The 25,837-nt window shown below is 43.3% G+C and overlaps 1 protein-coding gene and 1 long non-coding RNA gene across 3 annotated transcripts; both read right to left on the bottom strand.

Annotated features, from left to right (window-relative positions):
- Positions 1–1,994: 1,994 nt before the first annotated feature.
- On the bottom strand, positions 1,995–13,834 carry LOC112545272 (uncharacterized). Of its 2 annotated transcripts, none has more exons than XR_012903294.1 (5): positions 13,697–13,834; positions 9,421–9,476; positions 8,723–8,869; positions 5,792–6,381; positions 1,995–2,836 (listed from the first exon to the last, which is right to left on the bottom strand). It is a non-coding gene; the product is annotated as an uncharacterized LOC112545272 (long non-coding RNA). The 2 variants fall into 2 exon arrangements; XR_012903293.1 differs by having other exon boundaries at positions 2,563–2,836; positions 5,792–6,365; positions 13,697–13,831.
- Positions 13,835–16,992: 3,158 nt separating this feature from the next.
- HSP90AA1 (heat shock protein 90 alpha family class A member 1) lies at positions 16,993–25,309 on the bottom strand. Its single transcript, XM_006119990.3, has 11 exons — positions 25,150–25,309; positions 23,491–23,649; positions 23,027–23,393; positions 22,600–22,733; positions 21,193–21,501; positions 20,568–20,733; positions 20,081–20,271; positions 19,823–19,970; positions 18,778–19,046; positions 17,848–18,181; positions 16,993–17,665 (listed from the first exon to the last, which is right to left on the bottom strand). Exons 2-11 carry the CDS (start codon positions 23,647–23,649, stop codon positions 17,556–17,558), a joined length of 2,187 nt encoding a protein of 728 aa, XP_006120052.1. The 5' UTR covers positions 25,150–25,309; the 3' UTR covers positions 16,993–17,555.
- Positions 25,310–25,837: the final 528 nt, after the last annotated feature.

Here is a 25,837-nt window from a genome sequence, read left to right as displayed (position 1 = left end):
GCGTTAGGCAGATAGTGGGGAAGACAATGTATGCAGCTATAGGAAGCTAACTTGATCTGTGCTACCACACCAAAGTGCATCTCTGGAACTGACTGGCAGGCAGAGTCTAAGCCTTGAATAATAGGAGTTAGCTGAGTTGCAGCTGAGACTGACACTAATTCAGAGGTGGGCAACAATTTTTGATGGGGCCCACTCCAAGAATTTGGTAAGTGGGCAAAAGCTGCACTCTTCTGTGTTAATGGAGGAGGTGCAGGGTCTGGGATGGAGGTTGGGTGCAAAAGGGAGCTCGAACTAAATCCAGATAGAAATTAATATACATTTGTGTAAATTGTTGGGCTGAGGCTCTTTTTGTGACCTGCTAGAGAAATAGTGCATTTCAAATCTGGGGGGTTCTGCTTCTACAGTCAGTGACATATAATAAATGTCTTACCCAGTATCAAGATTCAAGCTTAATGGGAAAGGAGCAAGTTGTACCAGTCTCCTTATTCCAAGAGGAAGCCCATTAGACTGTATACATTGATTCTATAGCTATGTCAACAAATGGGAATTCTGGCAAACCTTTGGTGAATTCTAAGAAAGCCTTTTGCTCACATGCTTTGGTGTTGTGTGGAAGCTACAAGCCAGAATAGACAAAGACCTGAGGACTCCCTGTCATATTTGTACTGGAAATGTCTCCATCTACACGCATGGTATAGGAAATTCTTCAGAATATGAGGCTTTCTATTACATCAATCCAGACTGTGAACAAAGAGACATAGTGGTGACACTCTGTACCTTAGGGGCGAGCCCTGTAGCCCCCATATTTCCTCATTTATACAAAATTGTGATATTGCAGCTAAAGCAGGCCATGTGAGGTATCGGGGAAAGGTTATGATCAGCTGAAAGTCATTTTTCTATCTAAATATGTATATCATTAACGCAAATGAAGTTATGAGAATATGTTGCATGGTTATCACTAAAATATGCTGTGGGTTTGAGAGGCACCCAGCTATTAGCTCTCCAGAGACAATGACAAGGGAAGGTAATTAACATTCAAGTGTGTACTGAACAGAAATTACCAGCCTTTTTCCAACAAGGGAGTTACATTTCAGTGATTCACCTACATAAAGCCACATGTTCATCCTTGCCTGGAGATTCAGAAATGCTCACCAGACATCCCTGGACTTGTGTCCTCCAAGCACACGGGACTAAGGGGATAAATCAAAACTCAGGGTATGTCTACACTGCAGAGCTTTTTTGGGAAAATGGACGTTTTTCTGAAAAAACTTCACTTACAGGGTATGTCTTCGGAAAGAAGCCTGCAGTCTAGACATAGCCTCAAGGGCCACATGCAGGACCTTTCTTCTGCCCCCACCTACATGGCAAGCAACAAGGACACTGAAAAGACAGTGGAGACTGGCCCAGGTTTCAAGGGTGAAACCTGTGCTATGATCTGCACTAGTCAATGGGGTAAGAAAAACTGCTTAATCTAGTTGTTGCCCAGTCTAATAGTTTAGACTGCATGCTTATATTTTATTTCTCTTGGTAACTCTGACTTTTCACCTACCACTTATAATCCCTTAAAATCTCTTTCTTGTAGCCAATACATTTGTTTAATTGTTTATCTTTACCAGTGAATTTGCCAGAAGTATCTGGTAAATGTGCACAGGTTTTACAATGACTGCTGTAGATCCACTTTTTACTGAAGTTATGAACCAATTAATAAATTTGCACTGCTCATACTCAAAAAAACAACGCAAGATTGGACCTAAGATTGGGCCCCTTCATACTTTGCATAACTAAGAGCTGGATTTTTAAAGGTATTTAGGTCCCTAACATCTGGGCCACAGACAGGGCCGTCCCACAACATTTTGGCGCCTGAGGCGGGGAGCTCAAATGACACCCCCATACCCTCTCACTGCACCAGCAGTAGACACAATATTCTCCACTCTGGGTCCTAGTGGCACCCCTCCCCTCCCCCCCCCCCCCCCCACAGTCTGGCACCTGAGGCGGCCACCTCAGTTCACCTCATGGTAAGGCCAGACCTGGCCACAGGTAATTTGGAGAGCCTTTTCTTTGTCACTGCAAAAGAAAATTCATGCAGGTCTCTTTTTTATTCTGTGGGAATGAAAAAAGTAGTGTCTTTTGTGGTAAAAATCAGTTCTAAATGGTCTAGGTGTCTGATGCCCCAAATCCTCCTTATATTACATGGAAAAGTGTAGAAAAGGAAGGTGAGCAAAGCCAATGAGTTAAGAGTCTCGTGTTTTTTCCTTTTAATGTGAAACAGAATGAGACAGTGAATAAGGCACTAGAGTAGGATTAGGAAACCAGGTTCTGTCGCTTTATATATATCTGTGTGCTTCATTTCCCCATTTCTAAAATGTCTATGATGATATTACCTTTCTTTGTAAAGCCACTTGACGTAGACAGATGAAAAGTGCTTGCAAGAGCTATTTACTGGTAATTGGCTAGTGATGTTGGAAGTAACTCAATCGTCACAAAGCAAAAATAAAAGTAAACATCTCATAGTACCAAAATGGCTGTTTGGTATTTCCACTGTAAATCCAAAAATGCATGCACATTTGTTGATTTTTATATGTAAAATATTCAAAATACATCTAGTACTGCATCAAGGCAGATTAATGACCATCTATTAGCATTCTATTACATTAAAGTCACATATACACGGCAATAAATCAGTTTATCCCTGTAAAATAAGACTAGAACAGGATCTTTTTTTCTTTGTGCTTTATGTCACTTGAGCTGTTTTAAAAGTCATCCATAGTTGAAGCTGTGAAAGATCATTCATGTCCAGAGTGAAGTGGTCTCAGAACTCGAATATCTGAAGGATACGTCTCTGTAAAATGAAATGTTCATTATGCATTTAACAGTCACAACTTTATGCTACAGTTTGAATAAAAAATGCAGCATCACTTATGCAAAATTTTGTAGCTAACTTTTCTTCTTTGTGTGTTGTTTCTGGGAAACTGTTCAATCAGATGCTAAGACTCCCTAGTTTAAAAACTTGGCTCCCACAGCAATCTGCTGATACCCCTTGGCACTCTAAGGGGAAGTTTGCAACCTGGTATGAATTCCCGTGCTACAGGTGTAGAGGGGTGTCTTGTGGGGAATGAACTTGGGAAAAGAGAGCGTTCTATTACCATAGAAACGAATCAGCAACAATCCAATACAGAAGCTGAGTAGGAAAGTAAGCTTCATTTTTAGAAGCAGTTTAAAATACTGCTAGTATATTTTCAAAAATGTCTTTTTTTCCTTGTAAAAACTTAAAAAACAACAAATAGTCTGGTAGCACCTTAGAGACTAACAAAACATGTAGATGGTATCATGAGCTTTCATGGATACAACCCACTTCTTCAGGTGACCCTGTGAGTTGTACCCACGAAAGCTCATGATACCAGCTACGTGTTTTGTTAGTCTTTAAAGCGCTATCAGACTATTTGCTGTTTTTAAAGTTTTTCCTGTTACAGACTAACCCAGCTACCCCTCTGAAGCTTTTTTCCTTGTACAGGCAGTCCCCGAGTTACGCGGATCCGACTTATGTCGGATCCACAGTTACGAACGGGGCCCTCCCTCTCCCTGGTCTCCAGCAGACCAGGGAGAGGAAGCAAAGTGGCGGAACACGCGGGCAGTGGACAGCCCAGACGCGTCTGGGCTGTCCGCTGCCCGCGTGCTCCGCAGCTTTGCTCTGCTTTGCTCCCCATCCCCCTGGTCTGCAGACCAGGGGGACGGGGAGCAAAGCGGTGGAACACGCGGGCAGCGGACAGCCCAGATGCGTCTGGGCTGTCCGCTGCCCGCGTGCTCCGCGGCTTTGCTCTGCTTTGCTCTCCGTCCCCCTGGTCTGCAGACCAGGGGGACGGGGAGCAAAGCAGAGCAAAGCCTCGGAGCCTGGGGTTCTTAAGTTGAATCTGTATGTAAGTCAGAACTGGCGTCCAGATTCAGCCGCTGTTGAAACTGATCAGTTTCAGCAGCGGCTGAATCTGGACGCCAGTTCCGACTTACATACAGATTCAACTTAAGAACAAACCTACAGTCCCTATCTTGTACGTAACCCGGGGACTGCCTGTATCATTAGAGCATGAAAATGATCACCAGCTGGAGAACATATGAGAGATTTTGTCTCACTTTAAATGAGGGTTATTCACTAGTAACTGAAGCTCTCGCATACACAGGGTACACTGGTAGCACCCTTTGTAGCACTCTTATGCTCACTCCTGCCCCTCCCCTGATTGTTCCTAACCATTTTGAGGATGAGGCCATAAAAGAGGGCCACATGAGTTTCTTCCTCTGCCTCCTCAAGTCCAAGATTGTTAGCAAGACTCCCACGAAGAGGGAAAGCTGGGCAGGGAGTATGAATGTTCCTCTCAAAGAACTCTGGTTACAGGTGAGCAACCTTAATTTCTTCTTTGTGCGGCCTCTGCATATTCATAGCCATGGGATAGTTTGATAATTACTGTCATCTGAGGAAGGTGGGACATGGATTCCTAATGAAACAGTGACTGAAGCACTCTCTAATATCCATCTGGGTTTTGCTTTCATTCTACGAGAGGAGCAGGGCATCTTTATTGGGATCTTGGGCTTTTATCCCGTGAGGGGCTAGGGGCCAACACAAACCACTCGGGACTCATGGAACAAGTGGTTAGGGAACCAGAAGATTAGGCCATTTGTGCTTCTTGCAGTCACTTGGCTTGGAGCCTGTTCTGATGCTCTTTGTGAGCTCTTGAGCTGAAGGTGCTGCAGATCAAGCACCATCAAGGAGAATGTCCGTCACTGAAGCCAACCAACATCTCCCATGGGGATCTAAGTGGAAATACAGCAGGGCAAGAGCACTTAAATCCTGATCCCTTTTCCTTCCGATCTGCCAGAGGATCTGTAATCCTACCCAGCAGTATGGGAACTAATAAAAATGAATACAAGAAATTCTTTCATACAGAAAACATGCATGCTGACGCTGCAAACCCTACTCCTGCCTCACTACAAAATCTAAGTGACGCACTGGGTCTTTGAAGAGATTCAATCTGGGCTGGATCAGCCTGGAGAGGTTTCTGGTCTGGTTGGAAGGATCTAAGGCAGCCCAAGCACCATACCCTCTAATACAGCCTTGTCCTCACAATGTTAAGAAACAGTGAGAGAAGGGGCAAGAGCACCACAAGGGATAGTTGCTGGAGCTGCACAACCAATGCATCCCCTGACTGGGAATGCGCAGAGACCACTCAAGTGTGTTAATTTCTATCTCTATTTTCTACTCACAGGAATGGGCTAAAAAAAAAAAATCAATGTGAGTATTTCCCAAATCCAGCTGTGCTGTGCTCTCAGTCCCTCTGAAAAATCTCTATAGGATTGGGAGCATTTTCCAGAGGCTCTCCCACCCCCAATCCTGACAACTAACATCTATTTGAAAGCCTGAGAAAGGAGAGAGGGTGCAGCTGACATTTCAACACTGACATAAGCCCTGTCCCTCATGGAGCCATCTGTTCTTAGGAGGGTCCTAGTTTTGTGGTGGTAGGGGGTGGCTATGTGTACAGATTCTGGAACTACAATTTGCAGCCCATAAATTAAATATAACAATCTCTTACCCACAGTGGTTTCAAGCCCTAGCTGAAAGTCTTCAGACTATTAACTTGTGGGGCATTTGTACTTGGGTAACACAACACCTAGAATAAGTTGTCTGTAAGTATCTTTTTGTATTTATATATTTATAAATGATTATATGTTTATAAGTATCTTTTTGTCTGTATATATTTAATAGTGGGAACACTTTGGCAAGGCCAGATCATAATTAGCCTTTTCATACCTCAGTTTTGTTCAGCAGGCAGTTTTTCTCTTAATTTTCCCCCAACACACTCCAGAATTGGAAATACTTGTTTGCTCTTGAGGATTGGTTGCTCACACATGGTAACGTCACCCTCACATTCCGTAAGCATAGGCTGTTGCAATGCAGCTGCTGGGCTTTCTGGGTATCCCATGGATTTTGATGGATCAATATCCATAAGTAAGGAATGGTCAGGGGTCAGCCATATTGAATCAGCAATTACTTCAGAGTTCCTATATAGTTCAAATGGTCTCACACATCTTATTGGAAAATCCCCTATGTCTTCACTGATTGTAGCCACTGGCATTTTAAAATCAATTATTGTTTCCATAGAAACATCACTGTGGTTTTCTGTTGCTGGGAAGACCCAGTTTGATGATGTATGGAGGAACTCTTGGTCTTCTGGAGGGAAGATGTCTTCCAAGGCTATCACCTCTGGCATTTTGTGTGTGAGCCAATGGTTAACTCTTCTACAATGTATGTTGTTAATGAGATTCAAACTACCATCTGACTGAGCTGATGTATCTTCTGAATAACCATGATAAGGATCTAAAAACTGCAACAAAATAGCTCTAAATAAATGAGATTAATACTGTATTATCACTTCCACTGCAAATATGGAAGAATTGACAAGTTATTTCATACACATTTGTTACTTAGCAGTGAGCAAGTCTGAATAGTCTTTTACAACCCTCTACAAAAAACATTATTGAAGAACAGACAGTTAAAATACTTAAAGGCAATCTCTTCGGGTAAATCTCTTTCTTTCTTTGAAACATCTGTATCCGAATATATGCTTAATATGGAAGTACTAAGTAACTTGATGAGGAACCGGAAATCCGTTTAAGGCTTTTTATAAATGACAAAAGAGAAGGGAATCATGGCCTCCTCCTTCCCCCTTCACCCCCCCCCCCACAACACATACACACACACACACTCTCTCTCTCTCCTTTATACTGTAAAGTGCTTTAAAATGGTTAGCCCTTTGAATAGTTCAGCAGGCAGAACACACCGGCTAGTTCTGGAAGAGAATCCTGTGCAAAGCATCAGTGCCTAGTACTGTTCATGATATGATAGCAGTTTTCAGGTATCTAAAAGGGTGTCACAAGGAAGAAGGAGAAAAATTGTTCTCCTTGGCCACTGAGGATAGGACAAGAAGCAATGGGCTTAAACTGCAGCAAGGGAGGTTTAGGTTGGACTTTAGGAAAAACTTCCAGTTCTAGTGCTCTGTGATTCTATCTTCAGAGAGGGTTACTGCACAGGCTCGCACCAAGAATTTCAGTCCGGCCCACCTCCTCAGCAGAGCCGCATGGCCACAGCTGCTCCTAGAGGCGGAGCTGTGTTGCAGGTGGCTGCCCCGCCCCAGGAGCAGCAAGGCCATGTGGCAGGGCTGCTGCTGGTACTAAAATAGCACCACAGCCTTGGCCCCAGTCCCGGCACAAGGGGCCAATGGAGACCCGGTCCTAGGGAGCAAGCTGCTAGTGGCATGCACCACTTCCCACTCTATGAAGTGCATGGCACACCCTGGCGGCCGGCCTGTCTACAGACCTCTGCCATGGGAGTCTTCAGTGTGTGGTGCTCGGCTGTTCCCACAGGGGCAGTTCCCTGCCTGTGCTCAGGGAGAGAGGCGCTTTGCCAGAGGGATTTCCTTTCCTTACTTCAGATTAGGAAGGCGTCCTTTGTTATGTATGCCTTGCTGAGGGGCTCACTGAATGCCGCTGCCAGCCCCAGGATATCTGCAGGAGTAATATTCAGCCAGGTTGGAAGATAGGTCTTGTGCCTACCACTGTACACTTTAATAATGAAGTTGCTGGAAAGGAAATTCTCTGGTGGATGCTTATTTATAATATGCAGAATAAAACAATATGGTAACAGCATTGGCTTGGGCACAAGGGGTTTGAGGGGTACAGGTGTCAGGAAGGCAAAAAGGGGAGGGAAGAGGCAGGGGAAACCTAAGGAGAAGGTGGAGGTGAGGAGAGAAAGGAGCTTGTGCTGAGGGGAGTGGAGGGGACCAGAGCAGGAGAAAAAAGGGGAAGGCACCAAGGGGGAGGGTGGAGGAGAGACAAATGCCAGGGGACCAAGAGGAGACAATGAGGGGAATGGGCAAGAGGAACTGAGGGAGGGGATGGTAAGGTGTCAGTGGGGGTAGAAAAAGGGAGGGGATAGGGTGATGCAATGAGGGCAAGAGGAAGGAAGAGGAGAGGAGAGGAGTGGGTGCTGGGAGAAGAGGGTTTGAAAGGAGGGATTGGCATGAGGAAGGCAGGGGTTGGAGTAAGTCATGTGTGAGGGTGCAGGGGGGCATGAGGAAAACAGGCAGAGGATGGTGAGGGGGTGGGCACCAGAGAGGAAGAAGGCAAGGGGGCAGATGTTGAGAGGGCAGGGTCAGGAAAGGGGGAGGCATCAGGAGATTGCAGGGAGAAAGGGAAGATGCAGGTGCCAGGGAGGTTTTGGGGGTGAAGCAAAAGAGCAGACACAGGGAGAATAGAGGAGGCTTGGGCATGGGCAGCTATAGATGATCAGTGAGGCTAGAGGAGGGGGTGAGCACGGGGGGAAGGGCGGGGGCAGGGGTCAGAGAGGATGGGGACGGGGGCAGGTCCCAGAAGGGCTGAAGGGAGTGAGAAGGGCAGGATCCAGGACAACAGAGGAGGGTGAGGGGTGAGATGCAGCAGGAACCAGGGGAGCAGGGGAGGGGAGGGTGGGAGACATGGCAGCAGAGGGGAAAAGGGAGAGGTTTATAACTTGGGTGCCACAGCAGCACACATCCAAACAAGCACACATGACCTCAATATTGGTGCATGAGACAAAACTCACTCTGTTCATGGATGGACAATCTTAGAGGGAACACTGCCTCCAAACCACTCACACCCATCTCTCTCTTCCCCGTCGCCAAACAATAAAGCACAATTAGGGCACCTTATGACGAAGTGGTGCGCTTCTCTGTCTCAGCTTCATGCCACCGCTGGTGCTAAGGACACTGAATGCTCCTTTGATGCAGTTGAGCCTGTTCCACCTTTGATCAGTCATGGTTCAGCGGGGAGGTTTTCACTGGGAATTTTTATGCTTAATTTTAAAAAAGTGAAGACTCTTTAAAAAAATAAAAACCACAGAGGAACTTTATAATATAAGTTCAACACACAGTCAACAGCTGCCTCCTTTTGCATGAAAATTGTGTTCGCTTTTGCTGCTACCAAACTTAGCACTGTCTCTCTCCCAAACTGTCCATACAATAATACTGAGAGGTCACTGAGCAAATGCAATACACACTGACATTCACAATCCAGAAATTCACTAGTGTCATTCACTATCAACAAATAACTCCCATAAGAATGTTGGCAACAATAGATTCTGATGCCTGTCATATGATAAGAGGATGGACCTTTTGTAACCCTGACCTACATCATGTGACAGGGGCCTAGGTATGAAAGATCAGCTTCTCGTAAGTAACCCTGTGTATTACAAGTTTATTGTATGGTGTGAGACGGGGAGATAAGTGATAGCTATTCCCATATGCAACACTTTTAGACAAAAATTCAAACAATTGTTATTTTTTCAAGTCAGAACGTTTAAACAAGTCCACCACATAATGAATGAAATAGCAGAAGTGTACAAACCTATTTGAAGTTTCATGTCACTTGCTTTTGCTGTGTCCTTCAATATTTGGTCAAACCTGATTTAAGAATGTATTTCCATCAGAAATATGCACAAAAACATTTGTAATTACATATTTGCCACAAGATCTTTGTAAACATTTCTATGTGGAGATCAAAGTTCTATGTGGAGATCAAAGATCTTCAAGTGCAATTAGGCTCCGATATAAAGGAATTCAAATCAGTTTAAATATGCCAACAAGTTCTGAATTCTGCTAAATGAAGATGCAATCATGTTTTACTTTTATGTAGTATTGATATTGTACCCATCACCATGATATCCAAATCCTTATTTTATTGAACATTTTTAACACTTGTATCTCTTTTCCTGACCAGACCTTTGCATGAGGTTCATGAAGAAAGAGATTTCAATGGCAACTTACATCCACTTAGCTGACAACACCTAGCTTCAAAATTCACAGCATGACAAAGGGAAGCTAATTTCTAGCTTTTCTTCTTAGCGCTGTTGTACACAGCTCAAATATCAGAATAAACACTGCTGTCACTTTTAATAGAGCAAGAGTTTACTTGAGCCAATCATTTATGCCCATTCAACCAAGTCCTTGTAATCAATTGACTGTTGAAAAGCTGTTATCAACTCTCTTTAACTCTATGTATGCATTTTAGTCATGACCTGGCCAGTCCCAATAGCAAATGCATACAAGAATGTTTCCAAAGGAAAGCACCTCAGTTTATAAACAGTAGATTTAAACTGCTCACCAGAGCTTTTTACAGTTTTCTAAGACCATTATACATGTTAATGCTATAAATAACATTCTTTATTAGAGATAAGACAGTTACCTGTTTTCTCATAATGATGTTCTTTGAGAAGTGTTGTCTGTGTCAATTCCAATCAGGTGTGTGCACATCACATGCATGAGCATCAGAAGTTTTCCCCTAGCAGCTCCCATTGGGGTTGGCTGTGGAGCCCCTTCTAGTGGTGTTGCTATAGCTGCCTTTATATGCCTCTGGCACCCTGACACTGCCCTGAGTTTCTTTTTGCCAGCTACACCCACAGAGGGGAAGAGGGTATTAGAATGGCCATGAACACCATGTCTCAAAGAACACCAGTTACAAGAAAACAGGTAACAACTGTCTTTTCTTCTTTGAGTGGTTGTTCATCAGATTCCAATCAGGTGACTCCCGAGAAGTTAAACCCTGGGGCTGTGTCTGCATTGGAACCCCTTTCCGGAAAAGGGATGCTAATGAGACCAGTCGGAATTGCAAATTCCGCGGGGGATTTAAATATCCCCCACGGCATTTGCATGAACATGGCTGCCGCTTTTTTCCGGCTCGGGGTTTTGCCGGAGAAAAGCGCCAGTCTAGACGGGATCTTGCGGAAAATAAGCCCTTTTATTAGGAATAAGGGCTCTTCCGGACAAGGGCTTATTTTCCGCAAGATCCTGTCTAGACTGGTGCTTTTCTCCAGCAAAACCCCGAGCCGGAAAAAAGCGGCAGCCATGTTCATGCAAATGCCGCGGGGGATATTTAAATCCCCCGTGGAATTTGCAATTCCGACTGGTCTCATTAGCATCCCTTTTCCAGAAAGGGGTGCCAATGTAGACACAGCCTGGAAGTAGGTGGTGTCAGAGATAGGAATTACTGTCATACCTAAACTGCTGGTCAATGGCATAATGAGCAGTGAATATATGCACCGAAGATCAGGTCGCCACCATATAGATTTCCTGAATCGGGACCTGGGCTAGAAATGTGATTGAGGAGGCCTGCGCTCTGGCCAACTAGTCTATAACTGCAAGGGGTAGGATATTAGTCAAATCAGAACAGGTGTGGATACAATCCAATATCCAGGAGAAAATGCATTCTGATGAGACCAGGAGACCCTTCAGCTGGGTAGATTTTATACATGGCTTTGTGCACTCGATGTAGAAAGCCAAAGCTCTGTGTACACTTCTTCTCAGAATAGTGATAGAAATGTAGCTGTGTTAGTCTGGTGTAGCTGAAACAAAATATAGGACTATGTAGCACTTTAAAGACTAACAAGATGGTTTATTAGATGATGAGCTTTCGTGGGTCTGGCCCACGAAAGCTCATCATCTAATAAACCATCTTGTTAGTCTTTAAAGTGCTACTTTTTCTCAGGTGCTTGTGTGTGGCTTTGGGTAAAAATCTGGGAGGAAAATATCCTGCCCCAGGTGAAACTGTGAGATCACCTCAGCTAAGAATGCAGGATGCTGCCTGAATTGTACCGTATGGAAAATGATGTAAGGGAGTTCTCGAGTAAGGGTATGTCTACACTAGCCCCCTAGTTTGATGTAGGGAGGCTAATGAGGGCGACCGAAATCGCAAATGAAGCACGGGATTTAAATATCCCGTGCTTCATTAGCATGGTCTTGGCCGGTTGCCATTTTAGAAATTGACTAGCCCGAAGTAACTGCCCGCTTCTACAAGCAGCAGCTAAACGGGATTCCGAATTAAAGCCCTAAATCGAATTAGCTGGTAAACCTCATTCCAGGAGGAATAATAGCTAATTCCATTGAGGGCACCTTCAAAACCTCTAAATGTGGCCTGAAGTGGATTGGAGGAGCAGTGGCTGTGGCCCACAGACTAGTCAGAAGGCCTGCATTTGTTGTTCTTGCTCCTGTAGTGGAACAGTTTCTGCCTAGGCCTTGCCCTATACTGTCTGTGCTGTTGAGATCAGGGCCTAAATAGTTTCCTTCAGGGTGCTGGAGTGTGAATACAAAGGGCTTCATGGTTGCCCTTGAGTCTTTAAGGGCATGTAGTCTAGAGTCCACTAGTTTACTCAGAAAAGAGACCTTTGCCTTTGAATGGCAGGTCTTGTAAAGTCTGCTGGACTTCTGGTGGAAGTCCAGAGACCTGTAGCCATGAAGAGTGTCTCATGGCCACCCCCCATGACAGAGGCCTTGCTGTTGAGTCAGCTGAGTCAAGCAAGGTCTGGAGAGATGTCCTCACTACCATCTTGCCCTGTTCAGTAAGGACTGAAAACTCCTGCTTGGAGTCTTCTGAGAGGAGCTCTGTAAATTTTGACATAGCATAGGAGCTCTGTACATTTTGACCTGCCATTCAAAGGCAAAGGTCTCTTTTCTGAGTAAACTAGTAGACTCTAGACTCCATTCCCTTAAAGACTCAAGGGCAACCATGAAGTTCCTTGTATTCACAATCCAGTGCATAGCAGTGGGGGGAGAGGGGAGCACAAATTTTTCCTTTGCCCCTGGGCACATAACACCCTTGCTACGCCTCTGGTGGCACATCCAAACAAGCCACATGAACTCAGTACAGGTGCACAACACAAAATCCATTCTGCTCATGGGAGGAAACTCTTAGGCTATGTCTACACTGGCGGCTTCTTGCGCAAGGGTTCTTGCGCAAACACGTCCACACTGACATGTGCAAGCTGTTCTACTTGGTTCCGGCTGGCCTTAAATGTGATTGACTGTCCACGCAGTGTGGATGTGCTATTTCGAAATAGCAAATGGCTATTTCGAAATGTATTTTGTGTGTAGATGCGTTATTTCGAAATAACTTATTTTAAATTAACTATTTTGAAATAAGATATTTCAAAATAACACTGTAGTGTAGAGACATATCTTTAATTACTAGGACTGGGAAAATAGGCTACTATGCTGAGTCATTCATTATTATGACCTCTATGACCTTTCTTATGCATATGGGAAGAACTTAATAAAATAAAGTTAATGGAGCATCTGGCTTGGAAAGTGCTGTTCTATGATAATTCTTATCTCTTGCAGGAGTAAGTTTCATAGTCTCCATTCAGTTACTGTGAAAGATTAATATCATGCACTCGGGCCTCCACCTACTTCCCAACATTTTAACTATTCTAGTGGAACATAGCTGTTTTCTTCCCCCACTTCGCATGCTTCACATCTGAATTAATTTTCATGGAGGTTAAGGGTTAAGTCATCAATTCACCAGTAAAGAAAACTAGAAATATGTGTCTTCAGCTTTTCCCAACTCATTGTGTTAGTTTTAAATTTCAACACACTATAAGATAAATTGTATGAGTATTTTTCACTAAAGAGCAGGAATCAATTATTTTAAAAGATTTTATCTTGTATTTAGGTTAGTCTCACTATAGGCTAGATTTGTAGTGGACTCCATTAAATTACAAGAGTATAATACACAGGACGGGGAAAAGCTTTATTAGAGAAACAACAGTCTGAAATAAATTAAGCATCCAAATACCCTGCTTTTAAACATTTGAGTATCACCAAGAAAGAAATATTTGTATGCATTATCCTACCTGCCAGTCATTATTTCCATCCTAGTTCCTGAAACTGCTAGTTAATGCATATGCATGTGCTGTACAGACTATTTTTTTAGTCATCAAAAGCCAAAGTCATCCATCAGATTTATTACTGGGGTAACAGAATATGATGTTACAGATGATACTGTGACATCACTGTTTGTACAAGTAGGGTATCTTATCTATGAAAGGTTTTTGATATATTCAGTTGCAAGCTACTTTAAGCAGCATCAAGGAGCTAATTAGGCCTACATACAGGAGATTCAAATATAAAATCAAAATGTTATATGCAATTGTTAGACAAAAATTAGTGAGATTAAGTCACTTGAATTAACATAACTGTTCCTATAGGATTTAGATGTCAAAAGAAATTATTGCAAAGATATCTTATCACTACTATGAATGTCTTAGAGAATATTTGATATGTTGTGATATTTCTTATCCTCAATAACTCCATGTCTCACCTTGTGACTGTAATGACTATCCTGTCAGTGTAGTTAAGCACTGGAATAAAATGCCTCTTGTCATTCTAAGGGAAGAGTAGACTATTGCTTGCAAAGGATGATCTATATTTAATCCTGGCTTGAATACAAAGGACTGGACTAGCAGACCTTTTGAGGTCCTTTTCAATCCTATCAGTCTAAGATTCTACCACATCATCTTATTAAAAATCTGTATTAATTTATTCTAAATAGCCTCCAAACAATAGATAACTGGTAAATTCTCTGGCTACAAGCTGAATTGGGTAAATTGAAAACAATGAAGACTTTATTGGATCCAGTTGGCAGTGGCTCTTCTGTAAGGATAGATGACAATAGACATTCTTCAAATATTGGGGTGCCCAGCTTCTGACAGAAAATAGGGACACTATTCCTGCCCATCCTGGCTAATAGCCATTGATGGACCTATCCTCCATGAATTTATCTAGCTTTTTTGAAGCCTGTTATCTTGAACTCCACATCTTCTGCTGAGTTGCACAGGTTTACTGCATTACATGAATACTTCATTTAAAACCCACTACCTATTAATTTCATTTGGTAAACTCTACTTCTTGTGTTATTTTCCTTATTTACTTTCTCCACACCAGTCATGATTGAGTTACTTTGACTTGGGGCTGGAATTGACAGTACCAGACTAGCAGCCTTTGAGCCTGAGTGACCTTGCACAGGTCTCACTTTGCAGGTTTTCTTGTGACTGATGGGCTTCAGAGAGTAGAACAGCCCCTGTTCATTTTGCATTGTTTTTCACAGCACCAGTGACCAGAATCAATTGCACCTGTCCCTGAGGGGGAAAACCCTTCAGGCAATGGCACATGCATACCTGTATTAGAATGGACATGCACATAAAGACAACTATTTTTCCTTGGAACAAAGAAAGTAGCATCTAAAACCACAGAAAACAGACTTCTGAAGTCTGATGCAGACTTAGCCACAGTGAAGGTGCCAAGACCACCTCTGGAAACTCCTGAGGCCTAGGAGATCTAATCTTTTCCAAATATAAAAGTAGCTTCACATGGTGCACAGATTAAGAGAAAAGGATCAGTATGCTTGGATTATCTAAAATTAATTTTGCTTATAGTCACACGATACATATGGCACAATTTAGGTGTGCAAGCATGGGCAGTGGTTGACGGTAGGGCTGAGGGAGGCATAGTTTAACCACACCCTTATGTCTACAAAGCAGGTAGACAGTTGTCTATTAGTATATTCACACTTTAATCTGACAAACTGACTACATTTTGCGACTGTAGTTTAGATGGCTAACTGCCCCCCCCAATAAAAACAACCCCCCCCCACAAAACTACTTATCTTTTGTCCTTACATTATAGCTGCCTGTGGAAAAGCAATGTATTTCTGGTTTTAAACTGTTTGGCAGTCTTTAAATGTCTTCAAAAAAGACAAATTAAAAATCCCTTGGGCAATTGCTATGTTATGACATTCATCTTGATATCACCTTTAATCCATCAGCCTAAGGCTAGCCCACTCTCAGGAGGCAATTGGAGTTTGTCACTGCTTTTGTCAATCTTAGCTACTAAACCATTTATTGAGATGGGTTTAAACTATTTAATCTGATCCTTATGGCAAGAATGTTTTCCAAGCAAGCATTGCAGAAATTTAGTACTTTACTTTCTGATTATACTGGATGCTGCTTTAGGAAAGCTTAAAGTATTGAAATGGAGTAGCTGTTTCAGTTGAAGGTAGCTTTTTAGTGCATGGTTGACACTATGCCCTTCAGGGAAATCTACATATGCTGACAGACCTTGGGATATTAACTTGGACCATGGGTTCCCAAACACAGGGTAAGGGGGGGGGGGGGGAAGAAAGAAATTCCAGGGGGTATGAGGCAAGCCAGCCACACACCTGTCAATCCCACCCCTAGTTCTGCTATTTTGGGGAGGGGCTTGAGGATCTCAAAAAAAGGGGACATGACTCCAAAAAGTTTGGGAACCACTTGGACATTCTGAAGTCCAAGCTTAATGGAAAGTTGCATGTAAGTTGAGTTTGAGGACTATCACTAAAACACAATTCAGGGGTGCATTGGTGGTATTTTATGGTTGTAAAGCCTTTTGATAGCCACAGCAGTTGATATGCTTGCAGCTCATACACTGCACAGGTCTAAACACAAAATGGCTGTATACCAGATACCTCTGGTAGAGAGTTTAGATTAGGAATTGTCGAAGCAAAAACACGCTCCTCTGTGTTTAGGCAGCTAACAAGCAGCTTTATTAATTAATAAAGCACAGCATGAGCTAAACGTGGTCACAGCAGAGCCAGACCCAGTAAAGCTGCTAATACAATCAATCTTAGTATCTTTATACCCTTAGCTAAACAGTCTGACGTCAGGGCATCTAATTACAGAAATCCTCAATTAAATTTGGAAAAACCAAACCTTATCAACAAGATGGCGGACAGGTGCGAGGGAGTACATCTCCTGTCCTAACCAGCCCAATTAACACATACCAATAGCCCATCCTGTAGGCCTCTTCTCACGGGGTGACAGAAAGTTCACTCTGGTCTACGTGCTTGAGAGAAAAGCTGAAATGGTTTCTGTTATACAAGATGGCTTCTAGCTAAATATGAAAATGGTTTCTACAGCTTCTACAGTCTTAAATAGGGGGAAGATGTTTTCTGACACATCTAAGTCATGCAGAGGTGGTCTAGGAAAGCTATTTCAGTGTTGGCTTCCAGGTACACAGCAACCAATAAAAAAAGGCGGGGGGGGGGGGAAATAGTTTCCAGACAACTCAGGGTGACGGCTCAGCTTAGCCACAAATGCAAAGTTTACTACAAATATTCATTCATAACACCTTTATTCCTAGACAGCTCAAACTGTACATGCAGAGTTGTATAAGCCACGGAGATTTACAGTGGATTCTAGTTGGTTAAGAGTGCAATCAAAAATCCTTTTACAGTATAAAAAGACAGAATTTAACATCAATACTTTGAAACATGGGAGCATGGCTGGGGTTAAAGCTTCCCCGATATTTCAGCTCTTGATACCTAGTTACTAGGTACTGAATGCCAGACTTGTTTAGTGAGGAGCTGTACAACGTTACAACTTAAGACATCCAGAAACCCTGCCACCTGCAACCAGCTCTTAGACAAAATAATTAATCCTTACTTGCCTCACTAGGGTGTTACAATGTAAATGCACCAAGAAAACATTCCCTTCATGGCATTCTCACATTAGCTAAAAAAACCAATGTAACAAAAATAAGGTATAACATCTTTGAAAATAAATATAAAGAGGGAATGCAGACAGTGTCAATTTTGGCAGGTAACATTCATATTATACAAAATATAACTTATTCAAATTAGCCCAGGAAACATCCACAAGTTTCTGTAAGGTAGCTATTTTAGTCCACTTCCTCCATACGTGATGTGTCATCATCTCCTTCAAGTGGCGGCATCTCCTCGGCAACTGCTGGGCTAGTTTCTTCTGTAGCAGAATCATCTTCATCAATGCCTGTACAAACACACAAGTGTAACTAAATTAAAATGGTTTTAATCGTAAGTCTCCAAGAATTCAGAACAACCCCTGGTTCTAAGGATATAGAAACAGTTTAAGCTGCAGCATTATATTAAGTCCTTCCCAGGGACACTTTTCCCTCTGAGTTAGAAATAAGAGATTTAGCAAGTCTTACTTACCAAGACCAAGTTTGATCATTCTATAGATACGGTTAGCATGTGTCTGGGGATCCTCCAAACTGAAACCAGAGGACAGGAGTGCGGTTTCATACAACAAGATAACCAGATCCTTCACTGACTTGTCATTCTTGTCAGCCTCTGCTTTTTGCCTTAGTGTTTCAATGATGGAATGGTCAGGATTTATCTCAAGATGTTTCTTTGCTGCCATGTAGCCCATTGTGGAGTTGTCCCTAAGTGCTTGTGCCTTCATTATCCTCTCCATATTGGCAGTCCAACCGTATGTACTTGTTACAATGCAGCACGGGGAAGTCACTAAACGGTTGGAGACCACAACCTGTTGAATGTAAGCATTAGTTATTACCAGAGAGTTGGTAGGCTTGGATACTACTACAAGAGTGCAGGACTGCGACAATTATTCTAGGAGGACCTGCATTTGCAGTGATAATACAACAGGAATTGGTGTAGTCAACTGTATAGCCACATGAAGTGGAATTTGAGGATAGTGTTCATCGAAATCCAACATTCTAGTGACTGAATAATTGTTTCACTTCACTTTGGGAACCCTACTTCTGACAAGTGAAAAGAGGTACTGTAGGGACAGACTAGTCACTACTGGTATGAGCTTTCATGGGTACAGCCCACTTCAGATGACCAGCTATGCTCACAAAAGCTCTATCTTCATGTTTTGTTAGCCTGTACAGGATAAACTTAACACTTTGTTTGCAAGCGCTTTAAAGACTAACTCAGCCACCCCCGAAGCATCTAGTCACTACTGTTTGTAGAGAAGTCCAATTTTTCTATGTTCTAGAATCATGGCTTAATCTTGTTTGCTCCCCCTTCTGTATATGAAGAGATTTAAAAAGCCTATACAGAATTAGCATTGATTGACCATCAACAGTTTTTACTGTTCTGTAGGCAGTCTAATCATACCTTTTCTACTTTCTTTTCAAGAATATCTTTCATGATCTTGCAGAGGTTCTCAAACTTTGCTTTCTTTTCCTCCTGTTTCTTCTTCTCCTCTTCATCCTCTGGAAGCTCCAAACCCTCCTTTGTTACAGAAACTAAGGTCTTCCCTTCAAATTCCTTTAACTGCTGCACACAATATTCATCAATAGGCTCAATCATGTAAATCACCTCCAAACCATGTTTGCGAAGACGTTCCACAAAAGCAGAGTTTGCTACCTGATCTTTGGTTTCACCTGGAAAAAACAAAACCAAAAAACCTATTTGTCAGCCAAGCCACAGATACTTGATTACTCAATGACTACACTATCCCTTTTCCTAAGATAGGGGGTTTAATAAGCTTGAGTTGTTCCAGAAAAGCAGCCCAAGACCAGCCAAGTTGTTTTAGCAGACTCAACTGGAATTGGATTCTAACCTGGTTTCAGTTCTTGTTTGACGCTTCAGCCCACAGTTCTCACAGTAACTTGTCAAGTGTGATACTGAGCTATCCTGAGGGACTGCTTACAAATGTGGACTCTTCCCATGTGTCACTTCAGTTTGATGCTAAGCCACACATGCCCTTTTCAACATCCGTTTTAGGAAAAGTTATCTACACCCATCTCTTAATCATGAAAGCCTAGCAATCTGTGCTTTAAGGACAACACATGCTGATAGATATTCCCTATTACTCCTCATCAGAACACTGCTCATGAAGTTAATGTGCATTAGAAGTACCTCAGGAATCATAAGCCCTTAAGTTTAACTCAAAACAGTTTCAAATTCAACAGCTAAGTTGAATTACTCTTGTTGTGTACAAGACAACAGCAAAAACAACCCCACACAAGAACTGCTTATTTCAGAGGCTCCTTTAAGCAGTTCTGTTAGACTGATCACTGCAAGTTAGAAATTAGGAGCTTGCCAAAAATCAGCAAAAGCCTTATTTATTCCCCAATATGGCTTCCTTCAAAATACAGGGAGGGACATTCTCAATGTCTCAACTCCTTAAGTGGGGACAGTCTTGCAGGTGACTTACCTGTAATGTAATATATGTGTTTCTGGTTTTCCTTCATCCGAGTACAATAGTCTTTCAAAGATACCATCTCGTCACCAGATGCAGAAGTGTAATACCTCAACAATTCTGAGAGTTTCTTGCGGTTTTGAGAATCCTCATGTATGCCAAGCTGGAACAAGAAGTTTTTTCCACCTTTGAGTTACATGTTCAAATTATGCAAATAGTCAAATATGCTGGCAAGAACTTTTGCCCAATAGCTTCAAAAGTAAGGTCACTAACCTTAATATTTTTAGAGAATTGTTCATAAAACTTCTTGTAGTTCTCCTTGTCTTCTGCTAATTCAGTGAAGAGTTCCAAGCATTTCTTGACCAAGTTCTTCCTTATCACTTTCAGAATCTTGCTCTGTTGCAGCATTTCACGGGAAATATTTAGAGGCAGGTCTTCAGAATCCACTACTCCCCGCATAAAGTCTGAAGGAAAAAAAGGTACATCTCAGACTAGCACAAAGATCTTTACAAGGAGATTAAAGTCTTGGATATATTGCAAATGCATGTCTAGGGCTCATTATTAATGACAGGGCTTAAGCTTTGGAGAAATAGCACTTTTCATAGTTCTGTATTTCTTTGCCACTCACATCTTAGTGGTCAAGAGCCTCTCGCTCTCCCCAGCCCATCTATTGTCTTAGAGAAAGGTGTTTTTATTAGAAACCATTCTGTTAGCAATATATGGAGTCCAGAAGAGTGCTACTTTTCAAAGGCCTACTCACTCAGATATTCAGGGATCAGCTCTTCACAGTTATCCATGATGAATACTCTGCGTACATACAATTTAATATTATTCTTTTTCTTTCTGTTTTCAAACAAGTCAAAAGGTGCACGCCGTGGGACAAATAAGAGTGCTCTGAATTCCAGTTGCCCTTCCACAGAAAAGTGCTGCAAGAAAATAAGTCATGGTTTAAGAGAGTTTAGCGTGACATGCATTAACACTTTGAGACATTCACAGCCACTTCACTAAGAGTTTGATTAATGTACCATTGAGCTCTTTGGGAGGTTCTTATTCTTAAGGCCCCATATGGTTGCTCTGCCTAAAGAGCCTATGATTTGTTTTGCTTGCCTTTATTAAAGGTGATTGATAACCTTACAGATGGCCATGCTTTCTACTTTGTTTTAAATTTAGACAGATGAAGTGATAAGTTTCAAAGTCCTAGAGTTTGAGAATACTGTCCCCTAAGTGCTACAGATTTGATAGCTATATAGAGCTATTTTCGTCACCCCTTAGTCAAGCAAAAAGATCTCTTCAAATACATTATCTGAGACAATATCAAAAAAGGACACTGAATAGGATCCACTGGGCTTTTGATCATTTGAGTTAAGATACTGAGTCTTACTTACTTTCACTGCTAAATGGTCTTCCCAGTCATTGGTCAGGCTTTTGTAGAATTCTCCATATTCCTCATTAGTAATGTCATCTGGATTCCGGGTCCATATTGGCTTGGTTTTGTTAAGCTCTTCCTGGTCAATATATTTCTCCTTAATCTTCTTTTTCTTCTTCTTGTCCCCATCTTTCTTTTCCTCTTCCTCATCAGAACCAACATCCTCAATCTCTGGCTTGTCTTCTGCCTTCTCTTCTTTTTCCTCTTTCTCTTCCTCCTTCTCTTCTGCCTCATCATCACTTACTTCCTTATCTCGTTCTTTTTCCACCTAAGTTATTAAAAATGCAAGTGAAAGATTGACATTGCAAGTTACTCATGAGGTATGGGCTTTCATCAAAAGCTTAACTTTTGGGGCTTAATCTCATAGCAGATACTTGTATACAAAACCATCAATTTCTCTCCCCTTTGATTCCTAGCTCCAGGTAAGATTTAGTGTAGAAAACTTTTACTGTTAGACACTGGGACGTTCATGTAAGCACCAAACTAAATTAGGAATAGCGAAGTATGATCCTAATAAGCTAGATATGGTTTGCAATGATGGGGGAAGTTCCTTCGGGCAAAGCCTTGTTAAAGGCAGGTGAGAAAACAAGGCACTTGAACTGGCTCTTTGCTCCCAGCTCCTGCCTGTGGGGTCCTGCTCCCAGACCAGTGCTGGGGCTGCTGCAGACACCATCTCTCTGGTCCTATGGGCAGGCAGCAGGGCTGGACCTTTCACAGCAATCTTGTGAACCTCGGACAGCTGAGGCTGATCCGTGAAGCACAACTCCCATGAAAGATGATCACACTTGGCAACACATGATTGCCTACCACAGCAATGATTTGTGTACCAATTGCTCTTATGTAAACCCTCCTAATTTGCATGAAGTATTGTTTCAGATATTTAGAGTGCAGTAAAGTACATTAAAGATTACTTTCCCTCATCTTTAGAGCTTATTTAAAGACAAAACAAGTTCTGTACATGCTCAAACGGGAGACCTTGACACATGAAACTAAAGTTTCCCTGAAACCACTAGGTTTAACAATGTATTGGATTATGTACCAAGTGCCATAACAGTGGCCACCATGTTTAGGTTACACATTTTACACCCTATTCTGTGGCTGTCAAGAGAATCAGGTCTGAAAGCACTGCTGTTTGGCAGGAGTCCAACAGCAAGTGCGTGTGGTGGAGGGACAGGGGAGAGAAGATTCTTATTTAGGATTTGTAGACAAATGTCTATACTACACATTAAGAGTCATTAATATACTTATATCTGGTCCATCTGACTCCAGAATCATTTTTGTAAGTTATTATGGCTAAACCTTGTACTCACTTAACATTCTTTACCACCAGTTAAAATTGTGTTAGCTTTCCAAGCTGAACACTTACAAAGAGTGTAATTGGATAGCCAATAAACTGAGAATGCTTCTTCACAATTTCCTTGATTCGTCTTTCTTCCAGGTACTCAGTCTGGTCCTCCTTAAGATGCAGAATAACTTTCGTACCACGGCCAAGAGGTTCCCCTAGAATAAGGTTTGAGTTTTACAGTAAGCACCAGTAAATGTTTGGAAAGATGTTTAAGACAAACAGAAGACTACTGCTATGGTACTATTGTAACTGGCTTACAGCTTAATTAATTTTGCTGCAGATTAAGATATATCACCCTTGAGAAGCAGTTATTTTAACTGTCATTCTAGTATTACAAGATACTATATGCTACAGCTGTAGCACCTTGAAGAGCCTTCTATTCATGGATTTCCTTATACTATAAAGGACTACTTTAGAACTACCTCTACAACACCAAGTTAGCACTTACCATTATCAAGTCTGACAGTAAATGATCCTCCAGCAGAAGATTCCCAAGCATACTGCTCATCATCATTGTGCTTGGTGATCACTGTTACTTTTTCAGCAACCAGGTAGGCAGAGTAGAAGCCAACACCAAACTGACCAATCATAGAAATATCTGCACCTGCTTGCAATGCTTCCATGAAAGCTTTGGTGCCAGATTTGGCAATAGTACCCAGGTTGTTAACCAAGTCTGCTTTGGTCATCCCTATGCCAGTATCCACAATGGTCAGGGTGCGATCATGCTTGTTGGGAAGAAGGTTAATTTTCAGATCTTTTCCCGAATCTAGTTTGCTTGGATCAGTTAAACTCTCATATCTGATTTTGTCCAGAGCCTACAAAACAAGAATACAACTATCAGACCCCTCACCACACTACCTGTATTTAAAGGTAATAATGTCACTGATTGCATGTGACATTTTTCTTACTTACATCTGATGAATTAGAAATCAGCTCCCTCAGGAAAATCTCCTTGTTGGAATAGAAAGTGTTGATGATCAGAGACATCAACTGAGCTATTTCAGCCTGGAAGGCAAAGGTCTCCACCTCCTCCTCCATTGGCTGGTCTTGAGTCTGCACAGCTTCTGGCATCTGTAGAATTAAAATGAAGTTATAACTTTAAGCTCTTAAGAATGGCTCTTAGGTGAAGAATACTAATGTTTGCTCCGTTTTATGTTCAACCACCTAAACTGCTGTTAACAAGCACCACCACTTTGGGAAAGGGTCGTGGACAGCATATAGCATTTTAAATATTCAACTAAGAAAGACAAACCTAACTGGTATGCTCTTCCTGCTGGCAGCAAAGGGCAGTCCAGCTCATTTATAACCCTTGTCTAGGAAGGCCTGTCAGTGACAGATAAGTACAAGTCTCAGCTCCTCAAGAGGACGAAGGTTTAATGTGGCAGTAATTTGTCCAATTGCCTACCATGCATCTTTAAAACTCAGAGCATACAGAATTGCAAGAACAATACTAAGTGCTGAATACAGTAAGTTAACATTACAGAATCTAACTTTCAAAAATTAAGTTTCACTTTATACAACATTTGGATCTAGAATGTGACTTGCAAGACATACCTGGATAATCTGGTTAGTGTCAAATAGTCAATTTTTTTGTTTTGGCTGAATACTCAGTCCTACTGGGAGCTTTCTCCTAAAGACCACAGAACATTATAGCTCATACACTTTCAGCTTGTAACAACACAGGTTCTTTTAACAGAGAAGAGTGCCATCTCTTGCTAGGTATCTATACATCAGAGGTAACAATCTATTGGTCATGCAGGAAAAACTGGTTTTGCCAGTCAGGGGAGCCCAGTGCCATGACTGTTTAAACTTGCACTGCAGCATTTAAATCAAATCCAACTGAAGGGAGACCTCACTAGCTACTTTTCCATTGCAGTAACTAGTAAAATGCACTGCACTACAGATAGCCACCGAGAATTGGGTCAGTCCAGATCCCCAAGGGTACTTTCTACAGCAGTTCAGGCAGGCTAGACACCACAGGCATGGGAGAGTGGGCACTGACAAACATGGGAGCACAGCGCCCCCTACAGATCCAGACCTGGAACAGATTCTAGAAACTGCGAGAGCCTTCCTCTCCTCCCCCTCGTTCCACCTCCACCTCCCCCCCCAGCCGCAAGCGCAAGTCCCGCGCCCAGCGGACCCTCCCCTCCCCAAGCCGGTGCCCCCCCCGTGCCGCGCGACAAGCCCTCTTCCCAATAGACCCCTCCTCCTGCTGCCGGTCTCCATCATCCCCCCCCTGCATGTGAGCCAGGCGGGTACCCAAGGGGGCGGGCCCCCTACATACTGCGTCTCCCCGCTCCCACCTACTCTTCCTCCTCAGCAGCCACCTAAGGGCCACGAACGCCCCTTAACGCCCAGCACCGCTGTGCGCCAGGCACTGTGGGCTGCGCCCCTCACATCGCCCCCCCGCACTGCCCACCCCCGCAAGCAGGGCAGCCTGCTCCACCACACGGCGCGGAAAGGCTCCGCCATCAATCTAAGCCACGGTTCCAGGCTCAGCTAGAGAACGAGCCCGTTGAGGAAAAAACCATCCTGGGGTCGATCTTCCAGCCACCGCTCCTCGCGCCTCACCTTGGCGGTGAGTGTTCTTGGGGCTCCTGCTCCTCTAAGTTAAGCGTCCTCCTCTTTCCGCAGTAACGGAACTGGCGGCTCGCCGCCCCCCGCCCGGCTTATATACTCCCGGCGCCGCCTCCTTCCAGAACCATCGGGAACCTTCACTGACAGGCACGGGGGTGGGTAACTCCAACCTTCATCACTGGGGGAGGGGCTGACGGAGGGGGGCGGTTGCTGCGATCAAAATGCGCGTGCGCTGGGCGAACCGTTCTCGGATTGCGCATGCGTTTTTCGTCTGGCGCCTCGCTGAGGCGACTGCGCATGCGTCATGCGGAGCCCGGCTCGCACGCGCGCTCCATTTCCAATTGTCGCCTCTGAAGACGGGGATGGGAAATGCGCTTGCGCGAGGTCAACTGTCACCGGTTGGCTTCGGAAAGGGCGGGGAGAGCTAGTGCGCACGCTGCAAGGTGACTTCATTCATTGCAAGCCGGAGCCGATCTCCTCCCCTCCGAACATCCTAGAAGGAGGCGGAATCCATCAGCCTCTGTAAGTCCCGCCTCTCGGGCTCTGCCTCCCGCCCTCACCCTGCTTCCCGCAGAAGGTCCTAGAAGCAGCCAGAAGCGACGCGCTTCTCTCTGCCTCCCGCACCTCGTGTGAGAGCTGGGGGGCGCTACCCCGCCTCCAGCTGCGTTTCCCTTCAGGGTCT

This window comes from Pelodiscus sinensis, chromosome 4, assembly GCF_049634645.1.
Source record: "Pelodiscus sinensis isolate JC-2024 chromosome 4, ASM4963464v1, whole genome shotgun sequence".
Taxonomy (NCBI): Eukaryota; Metazoa; Chordata; order Testudines; family Trionychidae; genus Pelodiscus; species Pelodiscus sinensis.
Note: the sequence above shows the minus strand (reverse complement) of the source record. Positions and strands in the feature narration are given on the sequence as shown.

Bases quoted from the DNA above. Each gene is read 5' to 3' on its own strand.
- HSP90AA1 (XM_006119990.3), bottom strand. From the start codon at position 23,649: ATGCCAGAAGCTGTGCAGACTCAAGACCAGCCAATGGAGGAGGAGGTG. The intron at 23,394-23,490 runs GTAAGTAAGAAA...CTTGTTTTGTAG, and splicing joins TGATTTCTAATTCATCAGAT to GCTCTGGACAAAATCAGATA. The intron at 22,734-23,026 runs GTAAGTGCTAAC...ACCTTATTCTAG, and splicing joins TACTGTCAGACTTGATAATG to GGGAACCTCTTGGCCGTGGT.